This window comes from Oryza sativa, chromosome 4 (assembly GCF_034140825.1).
Source record: "Oryza sativa Japonica Group chromosome 4, ASM3414082v1".
In the NCBI taxonomy this organism is placed as follows: Eukaryota; Viridiplantae; Streptophyta; class Magnoliopsida; order Poales; family Poaceae; genus Oryza; species Oryza sativa.
Genome location: NC_089038.1, coordinates 34,430,105 through 34,447,721, shown reverse-complemented (window position 1 = coordinate 34,447,721; position 17,617 = coordinate 34,430,105). Strand labels below are relative to the sequence as shown.

Genomic DNA, 17,617 nt, shown 5'->3' with positions numbered 1-17,617 from the left:
ATAGTATCACAGTAGTGTTCGATCTAGGTGGCTATCTACTCGTTTGTACCAATCCCTGTCGTGATAAGTCTATTAAGAGGATTGAGTTTGTTATTGGCCAGAAGGGCCTTGAGAGTCATTAAAATGGAGAAGTTTGGATAAAAGAATGAGTTCACAATAGAGAATTGTTTGGCCGCGGCACGTTCACCTCGGCTTATCAGGAAACGAGTACGCCAAAGTAGCATGAGCACACGTACTGGCGTACAGCATATCCAAGAGCAGACATCTCAGCCCCAGCCCCCAAGTCCCAGCCCAACAAGCAAGACTGCAAGATAAAGGTCAAAGGCTAACATTATACACAGCTTTAGACCCGAAAAACTGTTTTAAACCCGAAAAACGTACACCCGTTTTTTGCATGTCATCTAAATAGTTATGAATTTTTTTTTAAAAAATTAACATGATAGGTTAATTTTTAATATATCACTTCACAAGCATGCAAGTTCAAATTCGACTTCTATAAATTGTAACAAAAATAACAAATTTGACTGTAAATATCTGTATACTAGTTAGAGTTTAATTTGTTGTTTTTGTTACAACTTGTATAAGTCGAATTTGAATTTGCATGTTTGTGAAATAATATATTACATATTAACCTATCTTGTAATTTTTTTTATAATTATTTAGGTGGTATGTAAGAAACGGGTGCACGTCCACCCGAGATATTAGAATCCATCCTCCTTTAGACCCACAAGGCCACAACGGCGCAATTTTTTACTTTGGTTTTCCTTTCCTTCAGATAAAATGAACCGCTTGAAAGCTACCGATCGATCGTAGTAGTACTACAATATTTCAAGTTTTTTTTTACAGATAACTTTATTTATTCAATTCAACTTTCATCGGCAGAACATCTCGCGTAATTAATTCAATTCATAATAATTGAATCAACAACATCAAACAAATACTAATTAGCTAACTAGTCTCAATCAAGTGATCTAGCATTAACTGCATGTCTTGTTTTTCAATAATATAGTTCATGCAAGGCTAGTAGTTTGGTCTTTGTCGAATGAGTAGCAGCAGTTCTTGAAGACGTCCATGTCGCGGCTGAAGAGTGGCACGTACGCGTCAACGCTCCCGTCGCCGAAGAAAGACGGCAGCAGGATGAGCAAACCTTCCACCGGCAGGTAGCTGGGCATGAAGAAGAATGGCCGCCCGCCGCCGAAGTCGAGGTCGTAGAACGGGATCCGCAGCCAGCTGTCCACCTCGATGTTCGGGCTCAGCACCATCTCCGCCGCGTCGGCCGACGCCACCAGCCGCTCCTCCTCCACCGCACCGGAGTTGGCGAAGTCGATGAACGACTTGAAGTAGCCGTCGTTGATCCGGATCACCTCCCGGTTGATGAGCTCCACGGCGTGCTTCAGCGGCCTGGTCACCAGCTCACCGGCCGTCGCGGTTGGCCGCGCCCAGAGCACGACATTGCCCGTGTAGCCGTCCGGCACCGGCGGGCTCATCCGCGCGCGCCCGTCGACGGCGATGCACACGCTGGTGGACTCGCGCCCGTCGAGCCCGCGTGCCTTCGTCATGCATCGCCACAGGTGCGCCACCACGCACTGCAGCGTGCTGTACGGCCGGTGCGCGCCAGCCGACGCCTGCGACTTGAGCTTCGAGATGAATTCCCGGCTCAAGTGCACCTTGTTTATCACCACCTCGTCGTCGTCGCCGCCGCCGCCGGACGCATGGACATCCTCGTCGTCGTCGTACGGCTTGAACTCCACGCCACGGTGCTCGAACTCGACCTTGGGAGTGTCGCGCGGCGCGAAGAAGGAGACGCGGTCGTGCACGGGGACAGGGTGGAAGGCGGCGCCGCGGGTGGCCTGGCTCCACGCGAGGAAGAAGTTGTTGGTGGCGCGGCCGTCTGCCACGATGTGCTGCGTGGTGAAGCCCACGACGAGGGAGCCGCACGCGAACCGCGTGACCTGGATGAGCATCAGCTCCACCGCGTCGTCGCCGCTCGGGTGCAGGCTCAGCACCTCCGCCGTCGGCTTCAGCGGCATCACGCTGTCCAGCGTCACGTCGGCCGTCGCCTCGACGAACCGCGCGCCCCCGTCGTTGAGCAGGATGGCGCGGTTGCCGTCGCCGTCCACGCCGAGGCGCCCTGCCCACTCGCGGTACTCGATCAGCGCCTTGGCGAGCCCCGCCTCGAGGGCGGCGTTGGCCGGAGCCGGTGGGCGGTAGGCGTATATCACCGAGATGTACGTGTCAAAGTTCGCCTTGTCGAACACTTTGAGCGGGACGACGTCGCCGGTGGTGGTGGGGAACTCGCCGGGGCCGTATGCCGGCTTGACGGCCTTGGATGAGTGCACGGTGATCTTCATGTGCAGAATCAAATGTGCTGGTGAAGTGGTGAGTATATACGTTCTTGGACTGCTTAATTAGGCCGACGTGGTACGTGTCCGGCGAAGTGTACAATCGTGTGTGCATTTCCTGGATGGTGTTCAGCCTCATATATATATAGCGGTGTTCAGGAAATTAGGGCACTGTTGCTGGAGCCTGGAAGCTTAATGCACGTGTAAATCTTCGCAAGAGGTCGGTGAACTTTGCGAGGCTGAAGCTGAACAGCAATACAGCATAATTAGTGGCCTAGTTAAAAAAAGTACTCCGTACTAGTTTTGGATATGCATGTGATTTTTCTTTGTTGACCGTTGGAGCCTTCTTACAATTTTTTAAGCGATCGCAAAAGAAAAATGTGTTAATTATATGCGCATGTGTTCTTACTTGGTTGGTGTTCTCGGTTCATCAAACCTATACCTACGTGATCTTGCTAATAAAGAAGTATTGATAAATGATAACAAGGAATAATTTCTTGTTTAAAATGGGTTATATACTATCACAAATACCGTGACTTCGTTAGAAGGTAGAAGAATGTCACTGACTGAGAAACTACTACAATAAAATAAAAGACGGAGAAATAAAAGGAGACTAAGGCCTTGTTTGGATTTTAGTCCCTGTCATATCAGACGTTTGGACACTAATTAGAAGTATTAAATATAGACTAATGATAAAAACTCATTTCATAACCCTAGACTAATTTACGAGACGAATCTATTGAGCCTAATTAATTCATAATTAGCCTATATGTTGCTACAGTAAACATGTGCTAATTATAGATTAATTAGGCTTTTAAAAATTTGTCTCGCGAATTAGATCTCATTTATGCAATTAGTTTTATTATTAATTTGTGTTTAATACTTCTAATTAGTGTCTAAACATCTGATGTGACGTAAACTAAAATTTAGTCCCTAATCTAAACACCACTTAAAGATAAAAGATGGAGGGAAGAAATGAAATAAATATCAGACGTTAAGGCAATAGTAAAGGTTCACCATATTTCCTTTATAGACATAAAAAGTTATTCAATCCGTCCCTAATATAAGGGATTTTGGAGAAATGTGACATTTCATAGTATTAGAAAATATCACATCCCTTTAAAATCTTTTATATTTTGGGACAAAGGGAGTAAGATGTTAGTCGGAATATCATGCGTATACTTTTGACCAAGTTGAGCCAGAGCTCAAGATTATACTTTCAATATTGTTTTTTTGACAATAAATTGTGGAAGTATATTTTCTATTATGCATATGAGAAAATTGTGTAATGACGTTAGTCGTGTAATCTGCATGGGTCACTACACTACTTATATATACAACAAAATATTAGTGAAGTTATTGGAATTAGCATTTTTCCGTGCAAAATCACAGAGCTAAAAGGTAAAATTAGATATGATATACAACTGTTAGCTTCTAATTTTCATAAATCTAGTTGTACTCACTCTGTATCTAAAAGATTATAGTGTTCAAAATTAGATACAGTCCTAATTAGATATGAAAAATCCACTAGTTATACAATTGCTAAGAGCCTATTTGAGGGAGCTTCTGACAACTCCATCATATCTTAGAATCAAAAACTCCCTCAAATAGTGTAGTTTTTTTTATTTAGATTATAAGAAGTTATAGTTAGAGAATCTATAAAATAAACTAAAAATTCAGATTCACCAGATTCTCAGAAGCTGACTAACAGCCAAATATTTCTCATGATCTTAAGTTTCTTCAGAAGGGCCATATATAGTCTCCATGGAATAGGTGGTGATTTTAAAACAGTGACGGCGAATTTGAAGTAAACTTTCAAATATCATTATCCATAGGCCTTTAACAAAGACAGCTAAGCGAGACGTGGAAAATTGACCGGCCGGTCTAAGCATGGGCGAGCATATGAGACAGTAAATGTCTAAATTATTGTGCTAATAGTGAATTTTCGCTACGTCTCCAAGTAGATTTGATAAGAACTTCTAGCTTTTGTTTTTACAGATACAGTTTTATATTGCATATGATTGATTCCGGAAGTACTGATATAGTTTGGACCCACTACGATCTAATGGTGCAATTTTCTTTTATGTATCTTAAATTAATGTGGTGGTTTTTAGTCCGCACAAGAGTGAAGATGAGGACATCTCTCAATAATAATATAACTAGTGGATTTTTATGTGTAGTTTCGCATGGGGCTACGCTTTCAATGGTTAACTGGATTGATATACAACTCTTATACAATCATTGATATACAAATCTTATCGACTTTCAATGGTGTGACATGCTACGTCAGTGATACGTAGAATCCTAAAGGTGTCATGACAATTTTGGACGGGAATGACACTATAACAAGTTTGGGGATTTAAAAATGTTTTTTAAGAGTTTAGAAACCTTATTAATAATAACTAGCTGGGTGGCCCGCGCAATTGCACGGCTAGCACCCATATAAAATTATATATTTTTAATATGATTTTACTTAAAATTTATTAAATAGTTATTTCGATGTCTTAAGATTTTGAAAAACCAAACCTTATCATCCTCGTATTTCTAATTTTATAGTTTTTAAAAGTCACACCAGTTACTATCCCTTACTTCTATCATATTATTCTTTATTAGCTTGCTTGATCTACCACTGTTTCTATTTATTCTCCTTGGAACCTTTAAAAATTGGATCTAAACTATAGAGTTTATCGTCCTGTTAGGCTTCATTTTTATAATTTCTATAAGTCCCATCAAACGTTACCATTATACTCCTCTACAACCGTCCACTACATACCTTATAATTCTTGTGTTTCTAATGCTATAGTTTTTAAAAGTCACACCAGTTGCTACCCCTTACTTCTGTCATATTATTCTTTATTAGCTTACTCGATCTACCAATGTTTCTATTTATTCTCCTTGGAGCTTTTAAAAATTGGATCTAAAAACTATAAAGTTTATTGTCATGTTAGGCTTCTTTTTTATAATTTCTACAAGTCCCGTCAAAAGCTGCCATTATACTCCTCTACAACCGTCCACTGCATCTTCTTTTTATTGTCGTTACTATTTTTAAAATCGAACATAATTATCGTTTAGGTTCATTTTTTTACTTTCTAGAAGTTCCGTCAAAACGTCAGCGACTTTGTCACTGTACTCCTATACGGCTCACCCGCTGCCACTCTTATTTAATGTCATTGAGATTTAAAAATCAAACATGATTATTATTGAGGTTTTTTATTTTTACATTTTGAAGCCCGAACCTTTAAAAATTTAACCTTATAGTTTTTAGAGTTTATTGTCTCGTTGGGTTTCATGTTTTTTTTATAATTTTTAGAAATCCCGTCAAACGCTACCACCATACTCCTCTACAACCCGTCCGCCGCATACTCTTTATTGTAATTGGGATTGTAAAAATCTAACATTACTATCGTTGGAATTCATTTTTTTTACTTTCTAAAAGACCCACCAACCATCGGCGGGTCTGCCATTGTACTCCTATACGACCCTCTCGCCGCCTCTCATTTTTATTGTAATTAAGATTTTAAAAATCAAATATGATTATCATTGGGGTTTATTTTTTTTTACTTTCTTGAAGTCATCGCCAACCGCCTTGAACCGATTGCTTCACGACCTGCCCGTCGTCTTTCCTTTTAATCATCATTACGATTCTATTTGGTGTTTTATTAATAGTTTTAGATGTCTCATCAACCGCCACCACTCTGCTCCTCTAGAGGCCTGTTACTTAAATAATCTTGTCATTTGTTTTAGATGGTCTTTTCTTTTAATAGTTTTTTTATCACTAATTTTAGTTATTTATAAATTGTATTCCTAGTTGAAATCTTATTTTTATTTTTCTAATTTTAGAATTTATTTTATTTTTTGAATTGTGTTCTTTTGATATTTTTATTTTTTATTTTCAATTTCAGTTGTTTCAAAACTATATTCCTACTTTAACTCTATTTTTAATTTGCCTAATTTTGGATTTTATATTATTTTTTATTCCGAATTTTAATTAATCTACTATTGGGTTCTTATATGTAGTCATGAAATAATGCTTATATTTAAATTCCGAATTTAAGTTGATGTTAAATTATATTCCTACTTGAACTCTTATTTTCTTTTCTTTTTTTTAATTTCAATTTTTTATTCCGAATTTTAATTAATCTTGTATTGGATTCTTGTACGGACTCTTCTTTCAATATTCCTTATTTTTAATTCCGAATTTCAATTATTTTTAAATTGTATTTCTACTCGAACTCTTATTTTTTACTCTTTCTATTTTCAAAATTTATTTTATTTTTATTCCGAATTTCAATTAATCATGTATTAGGTTCCTATCTGGACTGCTCTTTCAATATTGCATATTTTTAATTCCGAATTTCAGTTATTTTTATATTGTATTTCTACTTGGACTCTTCTTTTCTTTTTCTCCGTATTAATTAAGGAGGCAGTATTGTTCTAATTTTTACATAGACATGAATTCGTTTTTAAGGAACGCAAGCTGTGGATCAATACATTAATTTTAATATGAGAAAAAGTTCAAATACTTCATATAGACAAAACGAATTTAAATATCCCGGTTAGAAATAAACTTTTCCTTTTCAGATTGGTTAGTTTCACATATATGTACAGGCCGTTTATTTAGTCGTATTGATCTCGAACTCTTTTTTTACTCTGATTCCTAAGTACGTTTCTCCTTTTTACTCCGATTTTTACTCCGATTCCTATTTCTAGTATGTTTCTTTAAGCTTCCGTGGAAAGATTTCCATTAGCTGTACAACTCTGATATATTTATCTATTAGATCTGAGGCGCTAAAATCTAGATATACTATGATCTAACGGTTAATATTTTTCTACTTTTCTCCGATTAATGTGGGAATTTTTAGCCTCCACAGCGAACGTGGTGCCTTCTTTTAAGGCTGTTTTAATAATATAATAGATATGACCGCCCATATACTTTATATTTTTTAGACTACCATCTTATAGGCAGAATTTACGTATTCAACATATCTAAAAAGTACAATTGTATGTTATATATAATACTAGCTTCTATTTCTAATTATCAGTATACAATTATACTTTGTATATATACAACTATTATCAATCAATCTCCACTGTCACAATCTGACCCATCATGATCTAACCATGTAAATCTTTCTCTCTTTTTCTCTGGTTAATATGAAATTTCTACACCTCAGTACCATGTTTTCAAGCTTAATAATAGATAATAGACAAGGAATGGATCGATAAAAAAAATATTGCAGGAATTTTTGACGCAATTATCCATTTTATGCATGTCCATGTTCTTAGTTACTACTCAATTCGTTTCATATTATGATTTGCTTTGATTTTTTGAGTCAAATTTTAAGAAGTTTGATCAAATTTATAAAAAAACATTTTCAATAAAATTATTGGAATATATTTAATGTTAGATTTAGTGAAACTAATTTAGTGCTATAAATATTACTATATGTTTCTATAAACTTGGTCAAACTAAAAAAATCAAAGTTTCTTATCATGTGGATTGGAGGGAGTTTGAGTTTTGTTTTTAAACCAAATTCTTAGTTACTATTTTTTTTTTCGAGGACATATATGTTTGGACAAGGTAGTGAAGTGTGTACTTTTCTTATAGTCAAATCGCTCTACACCAACCATTCCTTAGTCAAACTTCTTGCTTCCTTGTAAGAAGTCAAATTTCTAGCTTGGTTTTGCCATTCATACATTGTTGGGTTCCATGTAGTCGGGCAGTTCAGAATTGCTCACAAGAATTACGTTCAGAAGTAAGGGCAAATCAACCTACGTAAACGGAAACAGATTACCGTGGTAGGTGCATTGATCCATTGTCCATAGCAATATATAGCATAGTCAAAGCATAACAGATCATCAGCAGAAGGAGGAAACTGAGTTTTCAGTTTCTTTCTCTAGGCTTCAGTTTGCATGATTGGTCAATTGAGACATTCAGTAGTGCTAAGCCGTGGTAGTTGAGTCTTCCAAAATAATTACAGGTGAGAGCGACTAACAGGTGATGAAGATTGCGCGCGGCGCGTAGAATGTGTTGCCTGCACGGTTTCGTGCTGCGCCTGCGCGTGATGATTTGGTGAAGTCTTCAACAAAGTTTGGTGAGTCGCAACTGCCACGGATATTCCAGATCAGCGGGGTTGTTGGCCTGAGTAAGCAGACAAGGCGACGTGACGAACTCACGCTACAGTTAACATGCTGACGAGCGAAAAATCGCCGGTTGAATGTTTGGACTTGTGATTTCGGTTAACATGTCCGGATTTGGACGTTTGAACTTAAACAGTTGAACAGATAGACATGCTCGTCGATATGATCCGTGATTTATATTCTGTAGGTCTCCCTGATAGTAACATGTGAGAGAAAACGATGAGGCTGCTAGTGGGATTTGACTAAGACAATAATACTTGAACAAGAGATACTATACTGTACTACGTACACAAGTAACACAAGTGCTCCATCGAATTTCGAAGGGTGACTGTGCAATATGCCTGCAAGGCCCACATGGCCCAACTTGGATCAAGCCGCCAAACAGGCCCAACAATTGAGGCCCAGTAAATCACTAATCTATTATTTGTTCCTCAATGCCTTTTGCCATGCGCAGTCACAGTGTCACTCTTCCGTTATAAAACTACTAGTAAAGCCATGTGAGTTCAAACAATGAGTTCATAATAATAATTGTTTCTTGATGTCTAGATTATGCATTATATTTTATAATAGGAGTAATAGTATAACGCTATTCTAACTTGGACCAAGTTCGAATCAGCTATTCAGTTGAGCTACTTTCTTGTTTCCAGTAGAGATATTTTCAAAAAGATAAATGGTGTGTTTTTGTGCGGACCTTGTGTATAAGACTTTCCTAAAATGTTCAGATAAATTAATTTTTAAGTTTGTAATACGTTACTAGTTAATAGTATTATTAGATCAATTCTCGTCCTGTAAAAAACAACCCAATACTAGATGTGAAGACACATTCTAGTACAAATGTGTTATACACAGTAGTAGTGCGGCTAGTGCCACAAGGTGAAAGTGGCGATCATAGTGGGAAGTCAGATTCTCGTGTGAAGTCAGGAATTTCAAATAAGAGCAGGTACAATAGCAGTCTATAGACAGCTGCAGCACGGACTCTAAGGCGTAACGTGTGTATGACATGTGGGACCAGGTATTATTAGCGCAGTATATTTTTATAGATAATTATTGTATAAATTGACTATTATATTGATTATAAATGATTTGGAGCTAGCAGGTGACTATACTATTAAACTTGCTCTAAGCTTTCAGATACTGAGCCTGTTCGAAAACAGAGGTAGTATACGGTACATGCGTACAGCAATACAGTCGCAGCGCTCGTATGCCTGGGCAGTCAACCAGAGAGTCATGGGCTCACGAGAAACCATAGGTCGGGCAGGCGAGGCGAGGCCCCGAGCGAAAAGCACGCGTCACATCCGCGCGCGAGGACCGTGCAGACGCCCCGCCCGCCCGCCCCATCCATCTATCCATTGCATCCGAACGAATGATCACCTTCACCCAGTCGCGCGGGCGCGGCGCGGGGGCCTCTCCCCCTTTACCCGTACCGTACACGGCCGCGTGCTCCTCGGCCTCCGCGCCCCCTCCCACCCCATCCTCACCGTCCACCACTCCACCACCACTCTCCCCTCCTCCCCGCCATCTATTCCGCGCGGACTACGAGACCCCCAGCCAGCCCCAGCACGAGACGTCCCGTGTCCGTCCGCTTCGCCTCGCCCCGACCCGAGCCGCGCCGCGTGCATGTGGCGACAGCCGTAGCACGCGCCGTCCTCCCATGGCGACGTGGTCAAAAAAGCCGGGGCTCTTTTCTTCCCTCGCCTCAGCCTCTCACCGCCCGGCCGGCCGCTTTCTCATCACTTTTCACTTGCCCTTTGGATGGATTCCACCACCACAGGGGTTTTGAGCGTTCCGCTTCTTTCTACCCGGTCATTCCAGGTCGTATAATAACCGTCGGCTCATCGGCTGCTGTCAAATCAAATCTAGTATACTCCTATCACAAGCGGCATGCAAGGCTGCCGCCGTCTAATCATGTGCAAGATTCCAAGGATTAACTACGGCTTGTGTTTTGTTTATTCCGTGGCACGTCTTTTCTGCGTGACAAAATGGTTGGAGCTCAGGGCTTGGCCACCCCTAAACCTCATCATTAGTGCATGGTACAACATGCTTTCCTCGCCATGAAACTGCCAGTGTTATATCCTTTGTTTTTTCCCCGGTTCTCCATGATATATCCATCCGGGTGGGAGATATACTTCATACTAGTAGTACGGAGTATGTACACGTATTCGTCGTACAGTTCTTTTGCTTTTCTTGTGCACAGCATCGCATCGTGATTCGCTTGCGAGCTGCTCATGTGAATTTCTTTCCGCTTTGTTCGAGGAGAGGACGGACGAAATGTGTAATCGTGAAAGAAAATCTTCTTTCCGCAAAAGTAACATTTTCATATGTAGTAGGAGTAGTCCAGTGCAGACTGCAGAGCAATTGTGAGCACATTTCTTCTTGTTTTTTTGGTTGTGAGCTCGCACGATAGAGTGCAATGTATTGGAGGAGTAGCAGCAAAGCAAAAGCGAGTGGCAGAAGGGAGGGATATATACTCCTACACTGCGTGCACTGATGCTGCTACTGTTGCACGCGTAGGCTATAGCTTAGCTGAGGTCGTAGGCCGCAATTTGAGGCAGTTTGAGCAAAGTGTATCGTGGCATGCAGAAACCGACCGATCCATGGCTTTGGCTTTTGACGAAGGGGGTGTACGGATGGAACACGGGAAGGAAAAGGCTTTGGCTCACCATCAAACACGCACGCGCCGCGCCGCCACTGTACCCAGCATTCACTCCACAGAAACGCATGCTATGAACAGTACCAGACTGTGTGACTGTACGCCTGTACGTATCAACATGGAGCACCATACCCCCCACGTTATACGTTCCGCATTTGCAGCTTGAGAGGTGAGAGGACAACTCGCATTGTGTGCTTCTAAAAATCCGCTCGGTACATCCGGCAACATACTAGTAGGAGCACTGTATTTTGGAGCGGTGTATTACTGTGCTCTCGGAACTTCTTTTTTTTAAGGTAAGGTTGGGGATAGCCTGTGTTGTTTGGTACTAGTACTAGTAGCTATTTTGCTCGAATATCAGAAAAAAGGGAGAGAAATACTCTGGGTTTTATCTTGGTGTCACTGGTCAAGACCAGGGTTTACGATTCTGACGAAATCCGGTCGGATTTCGCGAAATTTCGACATTCCGACGAGGGTCGAAAGTAGAAACTGTCTGAGATTTTGAGGAGTTTCATCCAAATTCAAATTTGAATTGATAAAAAAGAAAAAAAAAATAAAATCTTTAAATACTATGATATTCATAGAATCTATTGGGATATAAATATTCGGAAAAAAATAATGTATTGTGTGTATTTACTAAAACTTACACAGGAAAGAAAAGAATAAAAAATTAAAAAAGGAAAACACCTATAGGGCCAGTTAATAGTTGATCCAAATTACAGATTACTGATCAAAATTTCGATGATTTTGATTGGAATTTCACCAAAACCGACCAGTTTTCGAGAACTTGTCAGCAAACTTAGATAATTTGTATTCAAATTTTGGTTTATGAAATTTATTCGGAATTTACCGGTTTTCCACCGAATTTCATGAAATTCCGAATTCTGCCGTTACCCGAAACGAAAGGGTCTGTCAAAATCATAAACCCTGGTCAAGACACAAGCAAAACATTTTGTTGATTATCGATCGGTTGGATTGGTTTGAACCGGCACAGCACAGTACATTTCTGCCGATGTGAGAGGCAGAAGTGTTGTGGTTGGGTGGTGTGGCACGCAGCGGCAATTCGCATGCGAATAGCGAGGCGTGGTGGTGAAAAGGCCTGCGCGGTTGTACCATGATTACAAGGGGGAGCTCGTACCTCTCGTAGCTGCTGCTTTTGATTCCCTCTGACGGTGACGTCATGTGACACGTCCTGTCTCCCGAGTGGCGTGGCGTGGGCCCCGCCCACCGCAACATTCCCGGGATTCTGTCTCCCGCTGCTCCCGCCAACCCGGCCCCACCCTCTCATCACACACAGTTGCAGTCACCGTTCTCTTCGTCGTCGTCGTCTCGCAGGCTGAGACACGGCACGACAGTCTCATGCCCGACCGAAAATCCTCGCATCCCGACGGCGACGGCGAGCCGTTGGATCCACCATCCGACGGCCACAAACGACTGCAGCCGAAACAGTGCCCGGCCGTACGCACATCGGAGTACTACAGTATACAGAGAAAAGTACGTGTACTGTACACTTGGACTGGTACGAAAAAAAGTTTCACGCCTGCACTGCATAGCTGGACCTGTTCGCCTGTGGTTGTGTGTGGTTGCCGATGCATGCAAAAATACAACGCCCAAATGCATTCGGTGCAGTCGTTTGTGGCGTGTGGTCAAGCTTGCTTGGAAAACCTGTCTCTCTGTACTGCTCGGTCAAGCAGGCTCCGTACGTACGTACATGCTCCAGCCAGTACATGAGGCTGTACTCCTACATGGAAGGCGTCTTCTTTTGGCACATCTATCGTTGATCGATCGGTCGAATCCGTCGTTCGACGCCATGGTGATGCACAAGACGACGACGCGTGTGTGTGTTTTTGTGTTGTTATGTGATGTGATGGGCCTCGCTGAGACTGAGTGCGTCTGTGTAGTACTACGTGTGTGCATGTGTGGAGCGAGAGCTCGAGCTTCCTGCCCGAGACGACGAGATATGGATCGGAATCGGATTCCATGCGCCGCGCGGCGAGCGATCCATCCATCGACGCGACCCAAGACCGAAGCGTGTGTGCGGGTGTGTAGCCGCGTCCTGGTTTTTTCGGCTACGTCTTGTATGACATCTGCTCTGCTCAGCCTCAGCTGAATCAGTACTAGCTCAGCACAAGATTCCTGCTGCCTTTGTCACACCCTAAAAATCCTAAATATATAAATTGTTGTTTAATTGAAATTATTAGAATTTATTTTAAAAGCCTAGAAGAGAAGATCTAATTTTAATTAATAAATTCCAATATAAAATAGGGCCAGATAAAATTTCATTAAATACTTTGCTTAACTCTATAATTCCTAGATTTTTCTGGGATTTATTTGAGCTAAGGAAGTATTTTTAATAAATAGAATTACATTTAATGAATAATTTAAATTGAAAAAGATTTTTAAAATCCTCTTTTGGCTTCGGCCCAAAACCTTCTCTCTCCCTCTCCCCGGCCCAAGCCGGCCCAGTCCGCCCGCAGCCGCCCGCCCGCGCGCGCTCGGCCGCTGACAGGTGGGTCCCACCTGTCGGACTCGTCGTCCTCATCGCGCCGTCGCCCGGCCGGAACCCTAGCCGCGCCGCCGCCGCTATTCCAAATCCAGCCGTCCCTTTCCGTTTCCGGTGAAATCAATTGAGGGGAAAGGATCCCCATGATCCACTCTACGTTTTCCCTTTTGGAAACATCGTCTAAATCGCTTTGGAAATTCGCGGATTCGATCTCGAATCGGATTCGTCTCTCTCTCCCGAACCCTAATCTTTCCATCGCGTCGCCGGTCGCCGTGGGCCTTCGCCGCCGCGCCCTAGTCCCTATTTAAGCACCCCCAGGTCCTCCGCTACTCGTCGCCACCCTCGCCTTCGTCTCTCGTCACCGGTAGAACCCTAGCACCGTGTAGCCTCGCGCCGCCGTCGTCGCCGCCGCTCCAGCCGTGTGTCGCCGTCGCTCCAGTCGTCGCCGTAGCTCGGGGAGGTCACCGTCGTGGTCGCCGTCTCGTCGCCGTCCTCGTCCGCCCCTTCGCCGTCGTTGTCAACCGCCGGAGCACCGTCGCCGCCGTCGACCTGATCGTCTCCGCCGCCTTTTCCTCATCGCCGGCGCCGTCCGTTGCCCCTCCGCCGCTACTTTGGTCACCGGTGAGTTCGCCGTGCCGTCCGCTACCAGTAGGTGCCCTCCGTTCGCGATGTCGTGCCGTCGTTCGCCGGCGAGCATGCACGCCCGAGCCGCCGCCGGTGGTGACGTCACCACCGACGTCATCGTCGTCGTTCCCCGTGGCCCGGTCGTGGACCGATGGATCTTGGCCGTCCGTTGTGGATAGGATCGATCTCGGCCGTTCGTTTCCGTGAGCTGCCGCCGTGCACCCGATTCACCGCGAACCCTAGCCGCTGACGCAATAATTCCCTTTTCCTTTTCAAAAATAATTCATTATTGCGTCATAATTCAATTAAAATCTAAATAAATGATTTAATCCGATTTAATCTTTGAAAATTCATAACTAATTCATCTTAGCTCGGATTTAGTTGGTTCAAGTCTCTAATTTTTTCTAAAATAGAGATCTACATGTTAAAAATATCCACATTACTGTTCATGCTTGTTTATGTACTTTTTTGGTGTTTTTGCTCTTTTCTGTTTAGATCCCGACGTTTCCGGAGAGTTTGTTTTCGCAGGAGAAGAATTTGAAGAGTTCCAAGGCCAGCAAGGCAAGTCACACAGATCCCAAACAACCCTTTGAGCATGTTGATCCCGTTTAAAGCTATTGTTTCTATTCAACTATTGCATTTATTTTCGAATGTCATTGGGTGGAATTGACCTATTGTTTGTTATAGCCCTTTTGTTCTTGATTACTTTATTCCTTGATACCTTGGGTTATTATAACTTGACTAGTTGGGCTATATATATTGGTTCAGCTAGATATTAGATATGATTGCTTAGCCATGCTTAGAAACATTAGCACACTATTGGGTTGACTTATGACTCACTATTATTTAACAATGGCTTAATGATAGTTCACGATGGTCAATCGTGATTGGTTAATTAATTACTTGCCAACTAAAACTTGATAATGGTGGGTTGTGAGCACATGGTTTTGAGAGTCGTGCTCATGACAATTAAGGACCGGTTCACGAGTTTCGGTTGTGAAACATTAACCGTGCCAACCACAAGCCAGCGTGGGCAACGGCTTTACCTTTTGTATAGCATGGTTCATTGCGGAGCACCAGACTGAGAAGTGGCGGAGATAAGCCTACGGGGGTCGCTGGGGAGTCCATGCCTTGTTTATAAGGGGGTGATTATGATCTAGGAAAGGTGCGCTGTGGTGGATTGTGTTGTGCGAGGGGTACTGTCACAGCTCCTTTCCGAGGTACCGTGGTGGTATTGAGGCACATGGTGACATGTTGTGGGGCTGTGTCTTGTGGGTACAGTGGTACACCTCTGGCTAGAGTAAAACTATTCGAATAGCCGTGCCCGCGGTTATGGGCGGGTCTAACAATGTCTTTCGTGATTAGTTTCACACTTCTCACCATAATAAAAGATGCTATAACTGGTAATAATTTGTTTAGCTCTTGGTTTGGAATGGTATATTCCTGGTTTGGAGATAGATCTGTACAGCCGGGTATGGTTGTTCAGGATGGTTGGGCCTGAGCAGCATGGGTGTGCTGTTTAGTGTTGATTAAAATTGATGATTAATTACTCTACTGTTTTATAATTCTCAAATGTTTGCTAAATGCTGCTTTTGCAAATGACCCCTATATTATGCCATTCTTTGGTATCCTTGTGCACTTGCATATTTGCTGCGTGGCTTGCTGAGTATGTCATATACTCACCTTGCAATCATTCATCAGAGAAAGAGTTCTACAGCGATGCTGATGGTGTGGAGGATTAGGTGTAGCCCTGGTCAAGCTGCCTGTGGAGTGGAGTCGTCTGCGCCGTTTATCTTATTTTTCCGCTGCTTAGATCTTTATTGATTGAGAGGAACTATCTACCTCTGTAATGACATTTTATTCGCTTATTAATTAGAGTAATAATTGTACTCTATTATCAATTTATTATTGTGTGCCTCGGCTGATTCCTGGACGAGGGTTCACACACATGTAAGCGTTTGGAATTTTGGATAGAAATTCCGGGCGTGACAAGTTAGTATCAGAGCCCCTTGACCCTAGGTTATGCCAAATGGTTACCCATAGAAGCCCTCTAAAAATATTGGAAAAGTAGAACTGTTCTCCTCCCTTTCTCTTTTAATTAAACCAAACTAATGGCACATGCACTTCATAATCTCTTTTAGTGGTTCTCATTCAAAATTTATTCCAGTGTTATTAGTACTGTACATCTATTACTGTACTAATGGCTCATTTACCAGCAAATGTTTTACAACATTGTTTTATTTAATCTTGCTGCAATGAAATAAATTTAGCATGTTGATTTTATAACTTTCTTTTATTTCTTTTGGAACCTGTTGTTCAAAAGTACAAAATTTGTGACCTTGTTTCCAACTGTTTCAACTTATCTTGCAAGCTTGGTTTACTTTATTTACTTACCTTTTACTTTGATTTTATAACTTTATTCAAATTAATCCAAAAACTTGTGCTATTAATTGGATAAATATCTTAACTCCCTCCTTTCACTTGTCTTTAGATGCCGCGCTACAAGCCTGAGTACTTGTTTGGTGTTGAGGGATTTGTCCAGGAGTTGCGTACGATGTCCTTTGCCATAGGATTTGGGACTGCCCCTTTGTATGCCCAGATTCCTCATGATCGTCACGAAGAGAAGTGCCGAGTCAAAGTCACCTTGAACAGTAATAGTGAAGATATCCCATCAGTGATGTTCGAAGCTGGAGGAGGAAACTACATCCATGCATGTCAGGAGGTGGCAAGGATCGCCATAGGAGAGCTCCGCGATCGCTACAGTGATCAGTTGGCCGACACTGAGTATCGCTACCATCCTCGCCAACCCCAGGGAAGTGACCGTGGCGGCTACCTTGAGACTGAGGAGATTGAGAATGATGCTACCACAAGGCATTTGGTTGAGATGCTGTGGGCTATGGATGAAACCCGCGCGGAGGTTGTGCTAGCAGCTCAAGATCGTGAAGACCGGAATCGTGGTAAGATTTGCAGGCTAGAGGACAAGGTGGATCGTTTGGAAAAGGAACTAGCCGCGTTGAAGGGAGAAGCACCACCGCAGAAGGCCAGGATTCGTCTTACCGCAAGGAAGAGAGCTCTATTTGTCCCTCGCTACCAATTGGCGCCAAAGGTCCGTGTGGTGGAGAAAGAAGTTACCCCAGCCCTAGCGGATCCTCCGGTCGTCAATGTAAGTGATGATGAAGGAGAAAAATTGAAGCGCACCCATTCAAAGGTCGAGTGGGGAGCTACTCAAGATGATGGAGACGAGCCGAACGAGCCTTCAATCAACTCCGATGCCCGGAAGACCTAGAGTGCCTTGTCAAGCCGTTGTCTTAGATTGTTGTGTTAGTTTGTTTGTTTAAGTTTGGTTGTGTGTGTCTCGCA

At 42.6% G+C, this 17,617-nt stretch overlaps 1 protein-coding gene across 1 annotated transcript; it reads right to left on the bottom strand.

Annotated features, from left to right (window-relative positions):
* Positions 1-833: 833 nt before the first annotated feature.
* LOC4337310 (agmatine coumaroyltransferase-2) lies at positions 834-2,473 on the bottom strand. Its single transcript, XM_026024522.2, has one exon. It carries the CDS (start codon positions 2,349-2,351, stop codon positions 1,011-1,013), a length of 1,341 nt encoding a protein of 446 aa, XP_025880307.2. The 5' UTR covers positions 2,352-2,473; the 3' UTR covers positions 834-1,010.
* Between the last annotated feature and the right edge of the window lie 15,144 nt (positions 2,474-17,617).

Excerpts from the sequence above, each read along its gene's own strand:
- LOC4337310 (XM_026024522.2), bottom strand. The coding sequence starts at position 2,351 with ATGAAGATCACCGTGCACTCATCCAAGGCCGTCAAGCCGGCATACGGC.